Source organism: Tubulanus polymorphus, chromosome 1 (assembly GCF_964204645.1).
Source record: "Tubulanus polymorphus chromosome 1, tnTubPoly1.2, whole genome shotgun sequence".
Lineage (NCBI taxonomy): Eukaryota > Metazoa > Nemertea > Palaeonemertea > Tubulaniformes > Tubulanidae > Tubulanus > Tubulanus polymorphus.
The window spans coordinates 26616738-26632315 of record NC_134025.1 but is presented as its reverse complement, the minus strand read 5'-3'; the positions used below and the strand labels follow the sequence as shown (position 1 = coordinate 26632315).

Sequence of the window (15578 nt, the reverse complement as noted above, 5' to 3'; positions counted from 1 at the left end):
CATGTGGCAGCATCTCCTAGTAGATGTCCATAGCTCTGAACGGCCTCTCGTAAAACTCAATTAGAACCACATCCCCAAAATGAAATAAAAAACGATTCCTTTTGAATCTAAATATGAATAGCAAATGATATCTTTATTCACAACAAATGAACAACACAAATCTACGACTAGAGACTGAAGCACAATTTCGATCACTCGGAGATCAATAAACTTATCCTGGAGAGCGGCAGGCAGGGTTAGGCGTATCAAGGAGGTACTAATAGACAGACAAACGACTAAAGCTTTATCATAGTTCATCATGCTCATCCTCAGATTGCACTTGTATTATAATTTTTCCTACATTCAAGTTTGATTCCATCTTTTTATGAGCGTCGCCAAGTTTTTCAAGTGGAAATACAGAATCGACAACAACGCCGAGATCACCGCTTTCAAACAGAGGCAAGACGGATTGAGTGAACGATTTAATCAATGATGCTTTATACTGAAAGTAAAAGTACCGTACATGACAATAAGCTTTCAGTAAACAATTACATAGTGCATTTTCTATCTCAAAAATACCTCAATATTTCTTGCACGTAGAGTGGATCCTCTTAAGTTGACACGTTTCCGTAAAATAGATGAAAATAGATTACCATTTACCGAACGGCCACCTATAAAAGAAGCAAATGGATATTTTCTTTTTCACTTTTGCAACAGCAGACAATTTCCATTTCAAATGATTGTGAATCACACACACACCTAAAAGGCCATAAAGCATCCATCTTCCTTCGATTCCAATACATCGAGCATTTTGCTCACAAAACGATCCACCAACACAATCTAATATCATCCTAACTCCCTTACCTATCAAAAAAGATATTTCAGAATTTATTCAAGAGTCATCAGTACTTTCCATACATAAGTTTGATGAAAGATTTTAAAATCAAGTAGGCCTAGACCAAAATCATAGCGAACCTTGAGTGAAATTCAAGACTTTATCATCAAAGTTGCCCTCTTTATAGTTGTAACATGCAGCAGCACCAAGACTTTTAGCTTTATCTAATTTGGATTGTGATCCAGCAGTGACAATGGGTACACCACCCCATATGGACACTAGTTGAGTAGCAGCTGTACCTACTCCACTTCCACCGGCATGAATTAACACAGAATCGCCCGGTTGAAACTGACCTGTCAATCAGAAACATTTGACATCATAATTCTTCAAAAGCAGTTTCTAGCAGTAACACTTAAGTGATAACCAACCTTCAGTGAATATTAGTTGATAAGCAGTAATCCAGACTTCAGGGATTGCAGCTGCATCGTTGAATTTCCAGCCTTTTGGTACAGGCATCAAATGATCTTCATGGGCTGCCACATATTCAGCATTTCCACCACCTATAACAATTCATCTAGATATCAAAACTTAATCTTAGCTTGTTTGAATGCTGTAATTAAGACTGATACATTTGACAATAGTACCTGCAACTAATACCATAACACGATCTCCAACTTTCCACTTATCAGAACAGTCTGATGACAGTTTAATGACCTTCCCTGTAGCTTCAAGTCCGAGAATTTTGCTTTGTCCCTCAGGTGGTGTATATAAACCTTTACGCTTAAGGGAAAAATAACTTACATTTTAAACATAACATCAAAATCTTAACCACTTACGGTAAGTAATTCACTACTAATACCACCTGCAATGTGTCTGCCCGATTGATGGCGGAAGAATAAACTTTGATCAAGATTTCTTTCTCGCGCAAATCTGGAACTGGAAATTCTGCCAGAGACATGTGCTCTGGTCCTTGGCCCTCTGCATAATTGATAGCCTTCATTATGGGAGGTTGAGAAATCTGAAAATGTGAAAACAAGACACTCGTCGATTCTTTTTCTCCTAGGAAAACTTAAAAGCAACCCTGGTAAGCGAATATGGATTGAGTCTTTCCGTAAATATCCTTTAAATTCATTTTCTTAATTTTCTATCGCGTTTGATCAAGCAAGGTATGAAACAAACAACATAACCAACAATTACAAAATACATACCACGCTTGTCATCAAGTATAACAGGACGAAAACGCCGAAAATATTAGCAAAAAATATCATCGTACCTGCGGGTAATCTAACAAAACGGACACGGATTTTTGAAACCTAAAGATAAGTCCTCATACGCAAATTTATGTGACCTGTAATGGCGTCCGCGTAATTTGTAAAAAAGGTGAGCAATAATCTGTAGATTTCTACCAAATTAGACCGATTGACCTCTTCGCTACTGAAAATTAATTGTGGCGCAACTGTGATTCTTCTAATTGGTCGTGTTCGATGTGGAATCAACTCATAAAACTCCGCAAGATCACGTTTCTAACGCTATGCACGTCGGAATACTATGTTGGCCACCTGGTGTCAAAATAATACACTAACCCATATGCCCACATTATCCTAAGATTTTGGCTTGCCGTAATATCCACCGATGTCTGGTGCAGTAATGACTGAAATAGGTTGTTAATGTTGTCATGTCACTCTGTTCTTGTTCCCTTCCGAGTGGGCATCATTCTCTTTTTTTACCTCGTTCAGTGCATTATTAAATTGGAATGATACAGAAACTGTGCCACCACCAGAATTCGAGACCCTCATGTTTTTAGATTCATAGTCATCTTCACAATGATGTATCATTTGTAGGAAGTTCTTGACTTTTCTGAGAAAGAAGTTGAAATAGTCTTTTACTGTCATCATGCCAAAAAGATCTTCAGCAAAGTCTAGGGGTGGTGGTGCCAAAGGAAGAGTTACTCGCACCAGTATGCGAGAGGCCGGTTCATCCAAACAGCCAGCAGCTACCACTTCAGAGAAACAAGTAAAAGCAGAGAGTACTAAGCAAGGAAGTCGTGGGAGGAAAGCAGCTCAAGTTCCAACTGCAACTAATGTCCAGGAAGCTCCTAAAAGGTATATTCTTGTACTGTACCGTTAAGATTCACATTGAGTTCAAATTTAAAGGTATTAAAGTTGAATTCTTATTACTTTTGTTTCAAAGGAATGCTCCAACATCTGAAAGACCAGAGCCATCACCAAAGAGAGGAAGACGTCGTGTAGTTACAACTGAGGAACCTGCATCCGTTACATCACCAGCAGTAATTACAACCGAGACTAGAACAAATGAAGGTATTGTTTGTTAAAATGTTATTTTATTTTGGTGTGCGCATTTATATTCTCATCGCAATCTATAACACGACCTGTTTTTTTTTTTAGGTGTTCGTGCTTCAAGCCGAGGAAGAAAGGCTAAAGTTGTCCTAGAGAAAATAACTGTAGATACTCATGTTGAAGCTGAAGTGGAAAAAGATGTGAAGTCACCAAGAGGGCGTGGGCGCACATCCAGGAATAAACGCAATGATACTGCACTAGAGAAGGTGGAAGCAGAGGATGAGAAAGATGAGCCGCAGGAAGAAACTGTGAAGGAAGTTAAGTCACTGAGAGGACGTGGCAGGCCAACAAAGAACAAAGGGAAACAGGCTGCATCACCTGTAGCAAAATCCCCTGCAAAGAAACTCGAAAAACCCATCGAAGAAACATCAGAACCAAATGTAACTCCGCGAGGGAGATCACGGAAAGGGAAATCTGAAACTGATGAAAATGTCATTGAGTCCAAAGCGGTGTCACCAAGAACCCGTAGAACTAGAAATAATGAACAATCTGAGGTAACTGAATCTACCGAAGATGAAAACATGGAAACAACTGAAACTGTCGCTTCTCCTAGACGACGCGGGAGACAGGCTGCAACAGTTTCACCTAAAAAGAACACGCCATCGCCTACAAAGAGATCACCTCGTGGTAAGAAATCAGCGCATATTGAGGAGATTGACAAAGCTGCTGAAACTGGAGACAAAACTGATGATGCCTCAGAAGATAAGAAAGAGGAACCAATGGATACTGAAACAGATAGTGTTGCACCAGTATTAAACAAAGAAACGCCATATGTACAAGTAACAGCCCACACTGATGCTCCAGTGCTTGAGCCCGTTAAGATGTCGCCAGTTCAGAGTGCTGACCCAGAAAAACCTTTGACTGTAAATGATTCTTCAGACAAAGAACCCGAATGTCCAATCGTATCACCGAGTCGCAAACGAAAAAGAGATGAATTGGGTCCGGACGAAGATGCGAGCCCTCGAAAACGCATGAAAAGTGAAAGCGAACAAGAAGAAGCCGCACAAGAGATGCAGGTTTCCCCTGAACAAAAATCTGTTGAACCTTCAGCACCTGCTAGTGATGCCATAAAACCCTGTACAGATGTACCAAAATTGGAAACACCCCTTGTGGCTGCTATTGCCGTGTCAGCTCAGATCGAACCCATTCCTCAGCAGATGGATGTTGTACCTCCGCAACAAGAGCCTGTCGAACCAGAGGCATCATCAACTGTTGAACAAGACAGTTCAGTAGCAGCGCAATCAGATTTCAACCACCAACAACAACAGCCAATGGAAGCAGCCGAAGCGGTACCTGAAATGTGTTCAGCTGTTCCAGCACCGCAGCTGTCACACAGTGTAGAACCAGATGTTGCAACCATACCTTCAACAAATATCCCGAAAGGAAGTGTATCCAGCAGTCAACCAGGGCGTTCTAGTACTGAAGAAAGCAATATCGAAGACTCTTATGTCATAATTGAGATGAGTGATGTCCCTCCAGCTGATTCGGATTCTATTTCTATGGCATCTTCAAAACGTAAGAAGTTATTTTGTTTTTAGTATCGTTTTTCTAGTGTTTGGTCTTTCCTGTTGATAACGCATTTATTTGTGTACATGTATATGTATTTTTGTATTTTTCTAAATTTTTGTATTGCGAATAAAAGCATTTGCTATAGCTGAATCTCAGGTCATAAATTTGAAGGTTTGAGCTAGTTCCAATCAAGGGAAGTTTTATCAGGAAAAAACAGACAAATCCAGACGATTTGGGCATATCGGAAAATATGCATTGTCTTGAAAAATCTCAGTAAGCTGCAGATATATGATTTGTGAAAACATGATTGTAATTTATCTTATTTTGGGATTTGAACCACTAGCCTTTGGATTTATAGTCTCACGTCATAACCGCTGTGCCACAAATTCCTTGGATTAAGCTTCTATAATGCTTAGATATTTTATATTTACTATTGTTCATTGAGTTGTATTATACAATACAGGTATCCTATCATTTTAATTTGTGCTACCAGGGGCTTGTCTTTTAGTTTAGCAGATGATACTTTTACACTGGGTATATGTATATTATTCATTTTGAAAGTATGATTTGAGGTTAAGTGGAATCCTGTCTATAGTGACAGACAACCATTTAGACAATGGTGACTAATGATTATGATTTCTCATTTTGCAGAACATCGTGAACAAGAGAGAATTACTGGAACTCCACCAGCTATCAATTCACATTCCAAAATTGTGGACAATATTAACGGAATATCTGATATGGATGCGTTGCTAAATAGGTCCTTCGTTGCCAATCCAAATGTGAAGGTGTGTGACATCAACGATCAAGATCAATTCAGTATTGTTTCTTATAATATACTCGCGGACTGTCACCTGAGACGTGGAGATTATAGCCATACTCCAGCGGAGACGCTGGATCGCAGTTATAGGCATAAACGACTAATGGCTGAGCTTAAACATCATGATGCAGATATCATATGTTTGCAAGAAGTTGACCCTGATTACTTCAATGATACATTAAAATCCGCGTTTGAAAGGTAATTAATTCATTTTTTAACACGTCTTAACATTTTTCCCAGAGGGCGATTGTGTTCATTTTGTTCGTTAGACGGAATGTAGAAGAGTTATTTCTGGAAGTTTTGAGGACACTTCAAGAGATTGTCTCGACATTTGGTTTATTTATGTATCTGCCCTAAATCATATGTTCAGCCCAAGATTGGCCCAATCAGAAGCTGGATGGCCGACCATTAATATTTGCCAAAATCAGCACTTTTTACATAATTTTGAAGTTTTCAAGGGAAATTTTGAAAAGGCCTCAATCAATTATCTTGACCTTTCATATATGTTTGTATCCCCTCAGGGCCCATCAGATTGATAAAAATTGGGTTGATCGGACACAAGATGGCGACCTCTGACCTTGTTGTGCCTAATCAGGTCATTTTTGGCCTCAATTCCGAGACCAGTAGCTTCCTTCATTGAAATCCGTGATGGGTATACTTTTGGAAGGGGTTTCCAACATATCAGACAGGTTTTTCGGCTGTCATGCGATTGGTAGCCATCTTAAGTGTCATCAGACGCCAGTTGCACAGTCGTGACTTAAGTCCAAAAGTGGTCTTATATCTTAAGACTGGTCTTAAGTTGTTAGATTGTCTATAGGACTAAGTTGGTCTTAGACTGGTCTTAAGTCTAAGCCATGACTATGCAACCAGCCCCTGGTTTTACACCTGTAGTCTTGATATTTGAAAATCAATTTCAAAATTGTAGCTCATGACATGTTCTATGATTGTGGTGAATTTTAAGGTTTTAGTATATGTCCACCAGGGGTGTTGAATATTGAAATTGTTGGAGATGTTTTATCCATTTGATTAATATCATTTTATCTTTCATTTCAGTATGGGATATAAAGCAGCATTTCGTAAGCGAGTTACTACACCTGAAAATAATTACTTCAATGAAGGAGAGGCAACCTTTGTCCGCAGCAATAGATTTACCGTTGTGTCAGAGACCAGTTTCTCATTGAGAGAATTAGCTGCAAAGGTAAGTTATATTCACTATAATTTGAAAAGCCTCCACCCCAGTTTGTTAAATAATTGGCATACCGCTTTAGTGCTATCATTAGTTACTGGTGTATAATTAGTTAGAAGTATTATGTGTCTGTACTTCCATAGATTTGTATTCATGTTATGTTTTGTCTGTTCTCATAGTTGATCGAGGAAAATGGCATATCCGAAGATCAGAAAGAAGCAGTGCAAAAATATCTCGATAATATGGCAGTTGTATTGATAACTAAGGTGAAGTGTAATACAAATGGAAAAGAAATAACTATCGGCAACATCCATGTCACCTATGATAATCTGAAGTTTCCTGATGAACAATGTATAGAGGTAAATATAGACAGGCATTATTGACTTATTTTGATTCAACTCCATGTTTAACCTTTAGCTGGTCATATAAAGAATGATCAAAATCTATGTATAGATCAATGCATGAAAATAGAATAAGAATGCTGTACTCCTTGAATGAGTGTAACTCAGTAACTGGTTTATTTAAGATTGCTTGCGCGATGAAAGAAATAGTGAATATAGCTGGAGGAGCGCATAATCCACACATGATCGTTGGTGATTTCAACTCAGTGCCGACTAGTGCTGCCTACCAGTTACTCAGAGATGGATATCTGAGTAGTGAAATGATCGAACAGTTACAGAAACTTGAGGGCATTACTTTAGCTAATGGAGAGGTATGGCGATTGAGTTTCTTATTTGTAGAAAACTGGGATTGTTGAATGCTATGAAAATTCTATTTATTTTAGAAAAAGTCACTTGTGAATCTGATGTGGAAAGGATTTCAGCATATGTCTCCAAATATGGCCAGTGCTTATTTCGTTTGTGAGGTATGTATACACAAAAATTAAAAAAATGTTTTAACATTGGCCCAATTTTTTGTTATTTTGCGCGAGAAAACTAAAGAATGTGCCAATGTAAGAATTCTTTTAACGTGTCTCTATCCACACAGAAAAAATTGTTCAGTACGGCCCGAATCAGCCACCATTACATACCGTAAGCTTGTCTGCGCATTAGAATATATAAGATTTTATTTGCTAACCTAATTCTTTATTATAGGGATCTGAACCTGAAATTACACATGCCCATAAGAGATTCAGTGGATGTCTAGATTACATATTTTATGGATCTGGATTAGAAACCCTTCGTGTTAGCAAATTACCGCTTGTACCTTTGCTAATCCCAACCACATACTACCCATCAGACCATATTTTGTTGAAAGCTCGCATGATGTTTGTGTGAGTAGACAAATTTCACACTATATCACATCAAACTCCTATCAACCCTCGTGTATTTAGTTTATTTTACTCTCTCATGATTTATATTATACCTATATGTTCACATGCTTTTCTTTGTTCCTGGGACTCAGATGTATTAAGGAACGACATATCAAGAGCCAGATATTTTGTGACATTACAAAATTGAGTTATAGTAAATAATGAACTAATTCTTTTGATTTTCTAGGAAAAAGAACCAATGATCACCACAATTACGAGCAATAACTGTGAAACATTTGATTACATATTCTTTGATCAAAGTGGTTTGGCTTCGCTTGGCGTTGTTTCAACTCCATCTGAAGATATTCTAAAAGTCTACAGCCGTCTTCCAAACCCGACATTCCCATCTGATCACATCTCAATGAAAGCCGTATTCGCGTTTAAGTAGTAATTTTCAATTTTCAGATTTATAGTACGTTTAGACTTGAAAACCTTTAATATTTGATAATTGTTAAAATTAGCGCATACCAGATTTGTACATATGGATATTATATTTGAAATGAATGAAACCATTTATACTTGCTCTACAAATTTACTGCATTTTAAAACCAAATTTCAAAATGTATTTTATAATTCAAGAAGAGGAGAATAATTCTTGACAGTGTGTTAGATCTTATGTATTAGCTCTCCCAAACAGCACTCACTTATTGGGTTCAGATTTTGTATTTTATTATAGTTTTGGCTATTTTGATATTACCCTTATTCGAATTGTTGCATTACATCAACTTTGATTTTCTTATATAATTTGTGCGCAAGATGCATTTATTTATTGACTCAGAATTTAATATTTATGTACATGTACTATCAAAAGCATTTTACTGCCATAAATTATACCGGGTATGTTGCTGATCCTTAAAAGTAGTTCGTTTAATGGGTGGTTTATGAAAGGTTATTTACCCCGGTATAGGCATTTGTTTGCTTTGATCTGGCTTTTCCCTAGAATTTGTCTTATTCAAAAATCCAAGGATAAGTCCTCAGCTTGTAGTCGTTAATTCAATTCTTGAATTGAAAATGATGGAGAATATCTTTGACATTTGCAGTAGATAAAGATTTGTAACCGCTATTACTGTAAAAAATTATACCGTAGTTTGTATTGTGAATACCACGAACAATGCATTGTATGTGAATTATGCATTATCTAAGGCATTTCGCATTTTCAATTTGTTTTAATGTTCATCAAATTGTTTAGTTTCATTTTGGAGTTCATGTATTAATAAATTGCTATTGTTTTCAATGGCCTTTTGCTGATGAATGGTATGTAAGTAAAGAATTTGATTCACTTGAAATATCCAAAATAAAATAAATGCGTGTTTATCATAAATGAAATATTTGGGACGAATTTGAATAAAAAATCCGAGATCTTCACGGAAATTGAAATTTCAGAGATTGTTCAAACTGGTGAAAAAATCATTTCATGGAATGATGTGTGACTTCTTACTCATGTATTACTACAAATCGGCATTTCTAGAAACTTGTTTTGCTGTTCATTGTCAAATACATCGACTGAATGTAAAAAGAACAGCTGAAAATGGTTGGAACTAAATTTCTTACGAGACATGTTGAGATTTATTTTAATTGTAAATAGATTGGTATTATTAACTATGTATTACTATTGTGACTAGTTTGATTGTGAAATTGAATTATTATTGATTGCTAAGATTGTTTATTATCAAATGACAAATGGATATTTAAATGTTTGTACGATAGATCAGTGAAATTTAATGTTTGATTAATGATTGGTATAAAATAGTCATCTTAATGGAAATATGAAATATTGTTCCTTGCATTGATGATATTTGAAGGAAGTAAAATCGTTGCATTAAAAGCCACATGAATACATTGTACATGTACATGTACATGTACATGAACTCATTGTGTGTTTTTCATATATGTAAACATGATAGCATACGAAAATAAAATCCTGTTAATTTTAATAAGAATACCGGTATAGACTTTCATTTTTATTTCTGGGTTAATGATCTTTTTCATTATAAATGAGAAGTCCAACTTACAGACTGTCGAGTGGTCTCAGTGAAAGAATTAGGGGAAAAACGGGATCCAAATTTTCTACTTGGCAGAACTGAAGTAGGGATTTTAGATGATAGCTGGACATGCTAAGTTCAGAAGGTTCATTTCATCGTGCATGGATTGGAGTTTTATTGGTAAAAGCCTTTTTCACCAAAAATTAGGAAGTAGGGAAAATAATTTTTTGCATGGAAGTCCGACAACCTGAACTTACAATCATTATTTTTCAGCTAAAATAAACACTTGACATGTACAACTTATAGCAGTGATATAATGATAATAATAATAATAATAGTGAACATAATAAAATAATAATAATCTGTAGCCTGTTCATTTACAAAATGCTTACCTGCTTCATGGTTAGAGAAAACAGCATCCGTGGCATCTACACTTTACAGAAAAGCAGACGTTACAGACTACTTATATGTTATATACATATTAGGATCTAATTAAGTCTACAATCGTAACAATCAGTTTACGTTATGATATATTGGGTGTAGATAGACTACATGTACAATTGATAAAATATTCAACTATATTACAGCGTGAAATGTGGATAACATTGATTACAATAACCTAAAGATTTCGAATTGCCAAACGAGTGGCACGAAAGATTTTTACACTTTCCTGTCGCATGCCGACTCGCTGTTTCAGTTTCCGTCATCATTCGATTGAAATTTCGCTCCACATCTGCTGCAGACTGAGATCTCAATCTACTCTCATCGACACGCTCTTCTACTCTTCTCACAAGATTTTCATGTTGAATCTGTGAAAATTCGAGCAATTGTTTCTTGTGACAATCTTGGCAGAGTCCTTGCAAAGCTTCATTCCCTAACTTCTTGCAATGTTCAGACAAACATTCAGAGGATTTGATTGGTTTCAAAGTAGGAGTAACACTTTTCCTTACACCGCTGGTAACTGTTTCAACGTTCAAGTTATTGATGGTTTCTGATGGATCTGAAGTAAACGGATGATAATATATCTAAATATAACCTATGTAAGCATGTACAGTTTATTGCTCAATAAGCTGCGTACACAAGGCTGGTATTATCCAAAGATCCCTCGTACCATACTTACATCGAATTTGAACCAGTTGATCGTAACAAGGACGACAGTAGCCGTATAATCCAGGTTGACTAAATCTACAACAGTTTTCCATCGCGCACGGTGTACGTCTTACTCCTGAAGTCATGGCTAAAAATTGAAACAGAAAAGAATTAAGCAAGTTTAACAAACGACTAATAATTATCATTTGTATAAACCCAGATTACTGAAACCAACCTCGACTTGCTTGGACAGCATGCTGATCCCTATGAGCTCGCCTCGCCGCTGCATCGCACAGTATGTTGAAACACACATAACATAACCCATTACACGACCTTGATGCTTGATTACCACATATTGGATTTACACATATCTCAATTTGAGTTCCCAGTGGCACTTGACTCATATTAGGTTCAGGAAATCTTGTTCTAGTGTTATGTAGGGATTCTAGTTGCGGTCCAGTGAACACCGGTGTTGAAGATGATGTGTATTCAGCTTTCACCCTTTTTTTAGGGGATTTAGTGATCTTTCGGTTTTCCTTGATAACCTCTTGGGCTGGTTCTTTGCCTTGCTGAACCCATTGGAAACAAACATCGCACATTCTGAAAGGATTTTTCGATGAGATACGGTCGCAGCCTTCAGTCGAACAATATTCAATTTCGGGTTCAACAACAGGTTGCGCAAGTGTATTTTCACCAGTTGATGTCGTAACAGATGGCAATTGTGACAAATGCTTTGAACACAGATAATTAGTTGATTTGTATCCTGCAGCGATGCAACCTTCGATGCGGCACTTACTCATTTCGCTCTCTTTCTTAACTGGTCTAGTTATATTTCTCATCTGTTTGTTGGCGGCACTGTAATAATGTCTCATACACATATGATCTAAATGTTCAATTGCAGGCTCTTCGCAATCTTTTTCAATGCAAATATGATACGATTTTTCCAAAATAAGTTCATTATCATTCGCAGGTGCTTTGTTTTCTTTTATAGTTTCAATTTTCTTGGTTGCCAATGATGGAATACCAACGACAAGTTGTTGATTTTTTTTAGAAGGTGACAGTGGCTCAATACTGTATAGGTTTTCTTCAGACACAATTTCCCTGTTTGACTGATCACCAGAGCCATTCAGAAACCTATCTTTTAGAGAGTCGGGCATCTGGTATAGAATTTCTTTTTTGTCATGACACACTGCACAGAATGGATGAGTTGTGATACCTGATTTATGAGGGCATCCTTTTGATGAACAATCGATATTAGTAGTGCTTAGTTTGTGAAGCGGTGGGGAGTGTTGGGTTCCAGTATCAGTAGGCGAAGATGGAGCTGGAGGTGTAGTAATAATCAGACTCACGGGTGGAGCCGATGCTTCTTTCAATAAACTCGTATCAATATTATTGTCTGTTGTAGGTGGAATCTCACTTGAGACTTGATTTATGAATTTGTTGTAGCAGTCTTCAAGATAATCTGTCATGATACTAGTTTGATCGTAGTTATCAGCCAGTTTAGCTGCTAATATTTTTGATATTCCACCTTTCTGCACATCATACTGTTCAATTTCAGTAAGAAACAAATATTGTTGAAGTAATACGGTAGCATTCCTTTCTTCGCCTGGGAGTAAGTAGTGAATACGCAGGGGCGCTAGGTCATTGGTGACGATCGGAACTGCAAATTCGACGTCAATCGAAAGTCCACTCAGTTCAGGTTGATTAGCCATGTTGACCAACGGAAAGAAGTGATTCGAATAAAATCCTAACACGATTGGGATCCGACAACAATCTTTTGGCGCCCACATGAGCGGTAAATATATACCTCCAAAATTATTTGGACCAAAACTTTGGCCAAAAGCATTTCTGAGAACGGGGTCACTCAGGATGATTATCGGACGGCGAAGAACGTTAGCTAACACAAAGACATGTACATCTTCCAATGAATCGGATGGCATCCCAGGAAAACGTTCCTGATCTGCTCTCAAACTTTCAGTTATTCTGACCAGTACATCCCAATCCCGTTGCCATTCCTAGAAAAACAAGCAGTTAATGTTTAAACATAGTAAACGATAGCAGTTTCAACATTGGTCTTATTTGTTGATTATTTGACAAGCAAATATGAGAACTCACAATCGAAGAATATTGTAATTCCGGAATTGAAGCATCTAAAAAGGCCTGCTCATTCCTCCATCTGTTATATATCTTCTTGTCAGTGTCCTCAACTAGTGTAACATACAGCAGATCACGAAGTTGGTAAGTGCTATCAGTAAAACCCCATATATACTGACAGACTGAGTGAAGCAAACAGTTTCCATCTCCTAGTGTGAAAATACGTCATTCCTTGATTGGTGATTTAAACAAGGTAATAAATAAGGTTATAAATAACAGTACAAATCTACTCATTGATGTATCATGATAACATTTACCTGGTGTTTTCAGTGGGTGAAATGATTTGATCAACCGACACCATCCAATAACTCGTGTTTCCTTCAGTCCATCTTCCATTTGGTAATCAGTGACAGTTGATAGAAATACATTCTTGAACTCCGGTCCAAATTCATCCAGATTTGGTAACAATGTCGTTGAATTCGACGTAGTTTGTAGAAACCTTGGTTTGTCAGGGATGTGCTTCACATCAGCTGATATCTTTTCTTTCAAGTCTCGGACTTTTTGCGGTTGTATATGTGAAATGTTCCTCGAGAATATAGGTTTGGTGGCCATTGTAAAATCTAAAATAAAAAGAAGATAAACATTAGAATTGAAGTAGATGCCATTCCCTAAAACGAAAGGCCAGTATCACTTCCCTACAGCAAGCTTTTATTGCGCAGGATTTCAATAGTTTCTAACGATTCCTGAATCCGTTGAGAGTTTGTAATCCAGGATTTCTATTCCTAAGCAACCTGCTTTATTTTCTTACCCTTTTGGCTGCATGACCTTTTAAGATGTAGAGTAACCATCTCCTCACGAATACAGTTCTAGTAATTTCAAGATGATTTGATTTTGATTGATTAAGAATTTAGAGTTAACACCCAACGACTGATCACGCAAGTGTTTTCCATGAAAATGACAAACTTGCAATAAAAGCTGACTGATTGGGGAATTCTGACTACGTTACTAACAATGTCACAGTATTGCATTAAAGGCATGAGCCAGACCACAGCAAGACTGAGTGTCAGTGAGTCACTCCCCGAATGAAAGTGCTTAAACATCAATTTCAAAACAGAAAAAAAATGAAATGCTATCAATGATGCCCTAATGATATGAAATACATCACACGTATTTACCCGCATTTCCAGTTTCGTTTCGTCGTCAACACATTACTTTATTAACCACCTCAAACGACATTGTTTGTTTAAAATGGACTTTCACCCGGGTTTTCCCAGGGAAATCCCGTGAAATCCCACTACGGGAAATCCATAAATAAGAAGGATGCGCTTCATTTGTAAGTAGATGGCAGCACATGACGGTTCGAAAAAATTTCGGTCGATTTGCAACGACCGGCGTTCGTTCGCTACGATTTCATCTTTTTGTCTTACATTTTGTTTATATGTTGTTTTGTCTTACATTATGGAATACCTCAAGGGCCATACGACTTACGAGTTACGTTTTACGAGTTACGATTTACGTTTTACGAGTGACTAATACATTTCCTTCAATACGTTACGACTTACGTTTTACGACTTACGTTTTACGAATTACACGTTTTTCACTAATTGGCTTCGGATATCCGAAGCGCGCTAAATTCAAAGAACGAGTTTCAAAATGAAGTCGAATTGTCATTTCAAACAGCATAATAAGAGTAATTTATTGTACATAGTGAATCAATCTCGACTGCAGTGGGCTATTACAGGGCAGAAAATCTGCGCGTTGGCCATCTGCTGTGCGAACCTTCTCAAAATCTATTAAATGCTGACAATACATTTCACACTGACTGATGACTGTCCCGTTACGTGCACGATGATTTTAATAGACGATATTTCAATATGTAGATCTTAGCTGGAAATGATTTTAATAATTAGAACAAGATTCATCAATATAGAAAAAATGTATTTATTTTTTGAAAACACTGGGCCGCGTACAGCCATCCATCATCGTTACAGTTATTCGTCTAATAATTACACCCACACAGTGAAATGCCTACCACGTGGCCACTGTCCTTGAACTCTTGCGAACCGAAACTCCAACACTTAACTCGTAAATCGTAACTCGTAATTCGTAAAACGTATTTAAGTTGTAATTCGTAACTCATAAAACGGAAGTCGTAACGAATATTCAAGGGAAATGTATAAGTAACTCGTAAAACGTAAATCGTAACTTGTAAGTCGTATGGCCCTTGAGGTATTCCATAGGTTTATCATGCATTTTATTAAGATTTTTTTATCGTAGTTAAAGATACAACATAATATCATAAGTATCAGTTGAAGCCGAGTTATCCCATTATTTATTCTAGAAATTCACAGCTACGTGAACAAATAGAAAATTTACAATTTGGCACTAATTTTGTAATATTAATGTATTCCCTGA

At 37.0% G+C, this 15578-nt stretch overlaps 3 protein-coding genes across 6 annotated transcripts; 1 reads left to right on the top strand and 2 right to left on the bottom strand.

The window, feature by feature from the left end:
- Positions 1-99: 99 nt before the first annotated feature.
- LOC141915436 (quinone oxidoreductase PIG3-like) lies at positions 100-2123 on the bottom strand. Its single transcript, XM_074806961.1, has 8 exons — positions 2023-2123; positions 1677-1832; positions 1459-1594; positions 1243-1374; positions 955-1167; positions 739-843; positions 559-650; positions 100-481 (listed from the first exon to the last, which is right to left on the bottom strand). The coding sequence occupies exons 1-8, from the start codon at positions 2080-2082 to the stop codon at positions 287-289; spliced, it is 1089 nt and encodes a 362-aa protein (XP_074663062.1). The 5' UTR covers positions 2083-2123; the 3' UTR covers positions 100-286.
- A 37-nt stretch (positions 2124-2160) lies between these two features.
- LOC141915434 (uncharacterized) lies at positions 2161-9930 on the top strand. 2 transcript variants are annotated; one of them, XM_074806956.1, is made up of 11 exons: positions 2161-2194; positions 2656-2916; positions 3005-3132; positions 3220-4686; positions 5332-5698; positions 6554-6698; positions 6866-7045; positions 7213-7398; positions 7471-7551; positions 7781-7959; positions 8186-8340. In XM_074806956.1, the coding sequence occupies exons 2-11, from the start codon at positions 2708-2710 to the stop codon at positions 8199-8201; spliced, it is 2958 nt and encodes a 985-aa protein (XP_074663057.1). In that variant the 5' UTR covers positions 2161-2194; positions 2656-2707; the 3' UTR covers positions 8202-8340. The 2 variants fall into 2 exon arrangements, with proteins under 2 accessions (XP_074663057.1, XP_074663056.1); XM_074806955.1 differs by lacking the exon at positions 7781-7959 and having other exon boundaries at positions 8186-9930.
- On the bottom strand, positions 9930-14464 carry LOC141915435 (uncharacterized). Of its 3 annotated transcripts, none has more exons than XM_074806959.1 (6): positions 14339-14464; positions 13481-13783; positions 13185-13372; positions 11305-13084; positions 11101-11217; positions 9930-10980 (listed from the first exon to the last, which is right to left on the bottom strand). In XM_074806959.1, the coding sequence occupies exons 2-6, from the start codon at positions 13773-13775 to the stop codon at positions 10562-10564; spliced, it is 2799 nt and encodes a 932-aa protein (XP_074663060.1). In that variant the 5' UTR covers positions 13776-13783; positions 14339-14464; the 3' UTR covers positions 9930-10561. The 3 variants fall into 3 exon arrangements, with proteins under 3 accessions (XP_074663060.1, XP_074663061.1, XP_074663058.1); XM_074806960.1 differs by lacking the exon at positions 14339-14464 and adding an exon at positions 14174-14241; XM_074806957.1 differs by lacking the exon at positions 14339-14464 and adding an exon at positions 13972-14158.
- Positions 14465-15578: the final 1114 nt, after the last annotated feature.

Coding starts and splice junctions, on each gene's coding strand:
- LOC141915436 (XM_074806961.1), bottom strand. CDS start 2,082: ATGATATTTTTTGCTAATATTTTCGGCGTTTTCGTCCTGTTATACTTG. Junction 1,375..1,458: donor TGTTATGGTATTAGTTGCAG/GTACTATTGTCA, acceptor GAATTGTTATAG/GTGGTGGAAATGCTGAATAT. Junction 482..558: donor TACGTGCAAGAAATATTGAG/GTATTTTTGAGA, acceptor TTTTACTTTCAG/TATAAAGCATCATTGATTAA.
- LOC141915434 (XM_074806955.1), top strand. CDS start 2,708: ATGCCAAAAAGATCTTCAGCAAAGTCTAGGGGTGGTGGTGCCAAAGGA. Junction 7,046..7,212: donor CTGATGAACAATGTATAGAG/GTAAATATAGAC, acceptor GGTTTATTTAAG/ATTGCTTGCGCGATGAAAGA. Junction 7,399..7,470: donor TTACTTTAGCTAATGGAGAG/GTATGGCGATTG, acceptor TATTTATTTTAG/AAAAAGTCACTTGTGAATCT.
- LOC141915435 (XM_074806957.1), bottom strand. CDS start 14,011: ATGGTTACTCTACATCTTAAAAGGTCATGCAGCCAAAAGG. Junction 11,218..11,304: donor TGCTGTCCAAGCAAGTCGAG/GTTGGTTTCAGT, acceptor TTCAATTTTTAG/CCATGACTTCAGGAGTAAGA. Junction 10,981..11,100: donor TCAACTGGTTCAAATTCGAT/GTAAGTATGGTA, acceptor CGTTTACTTCAG/ATCCATCAGAAACCATCAAT.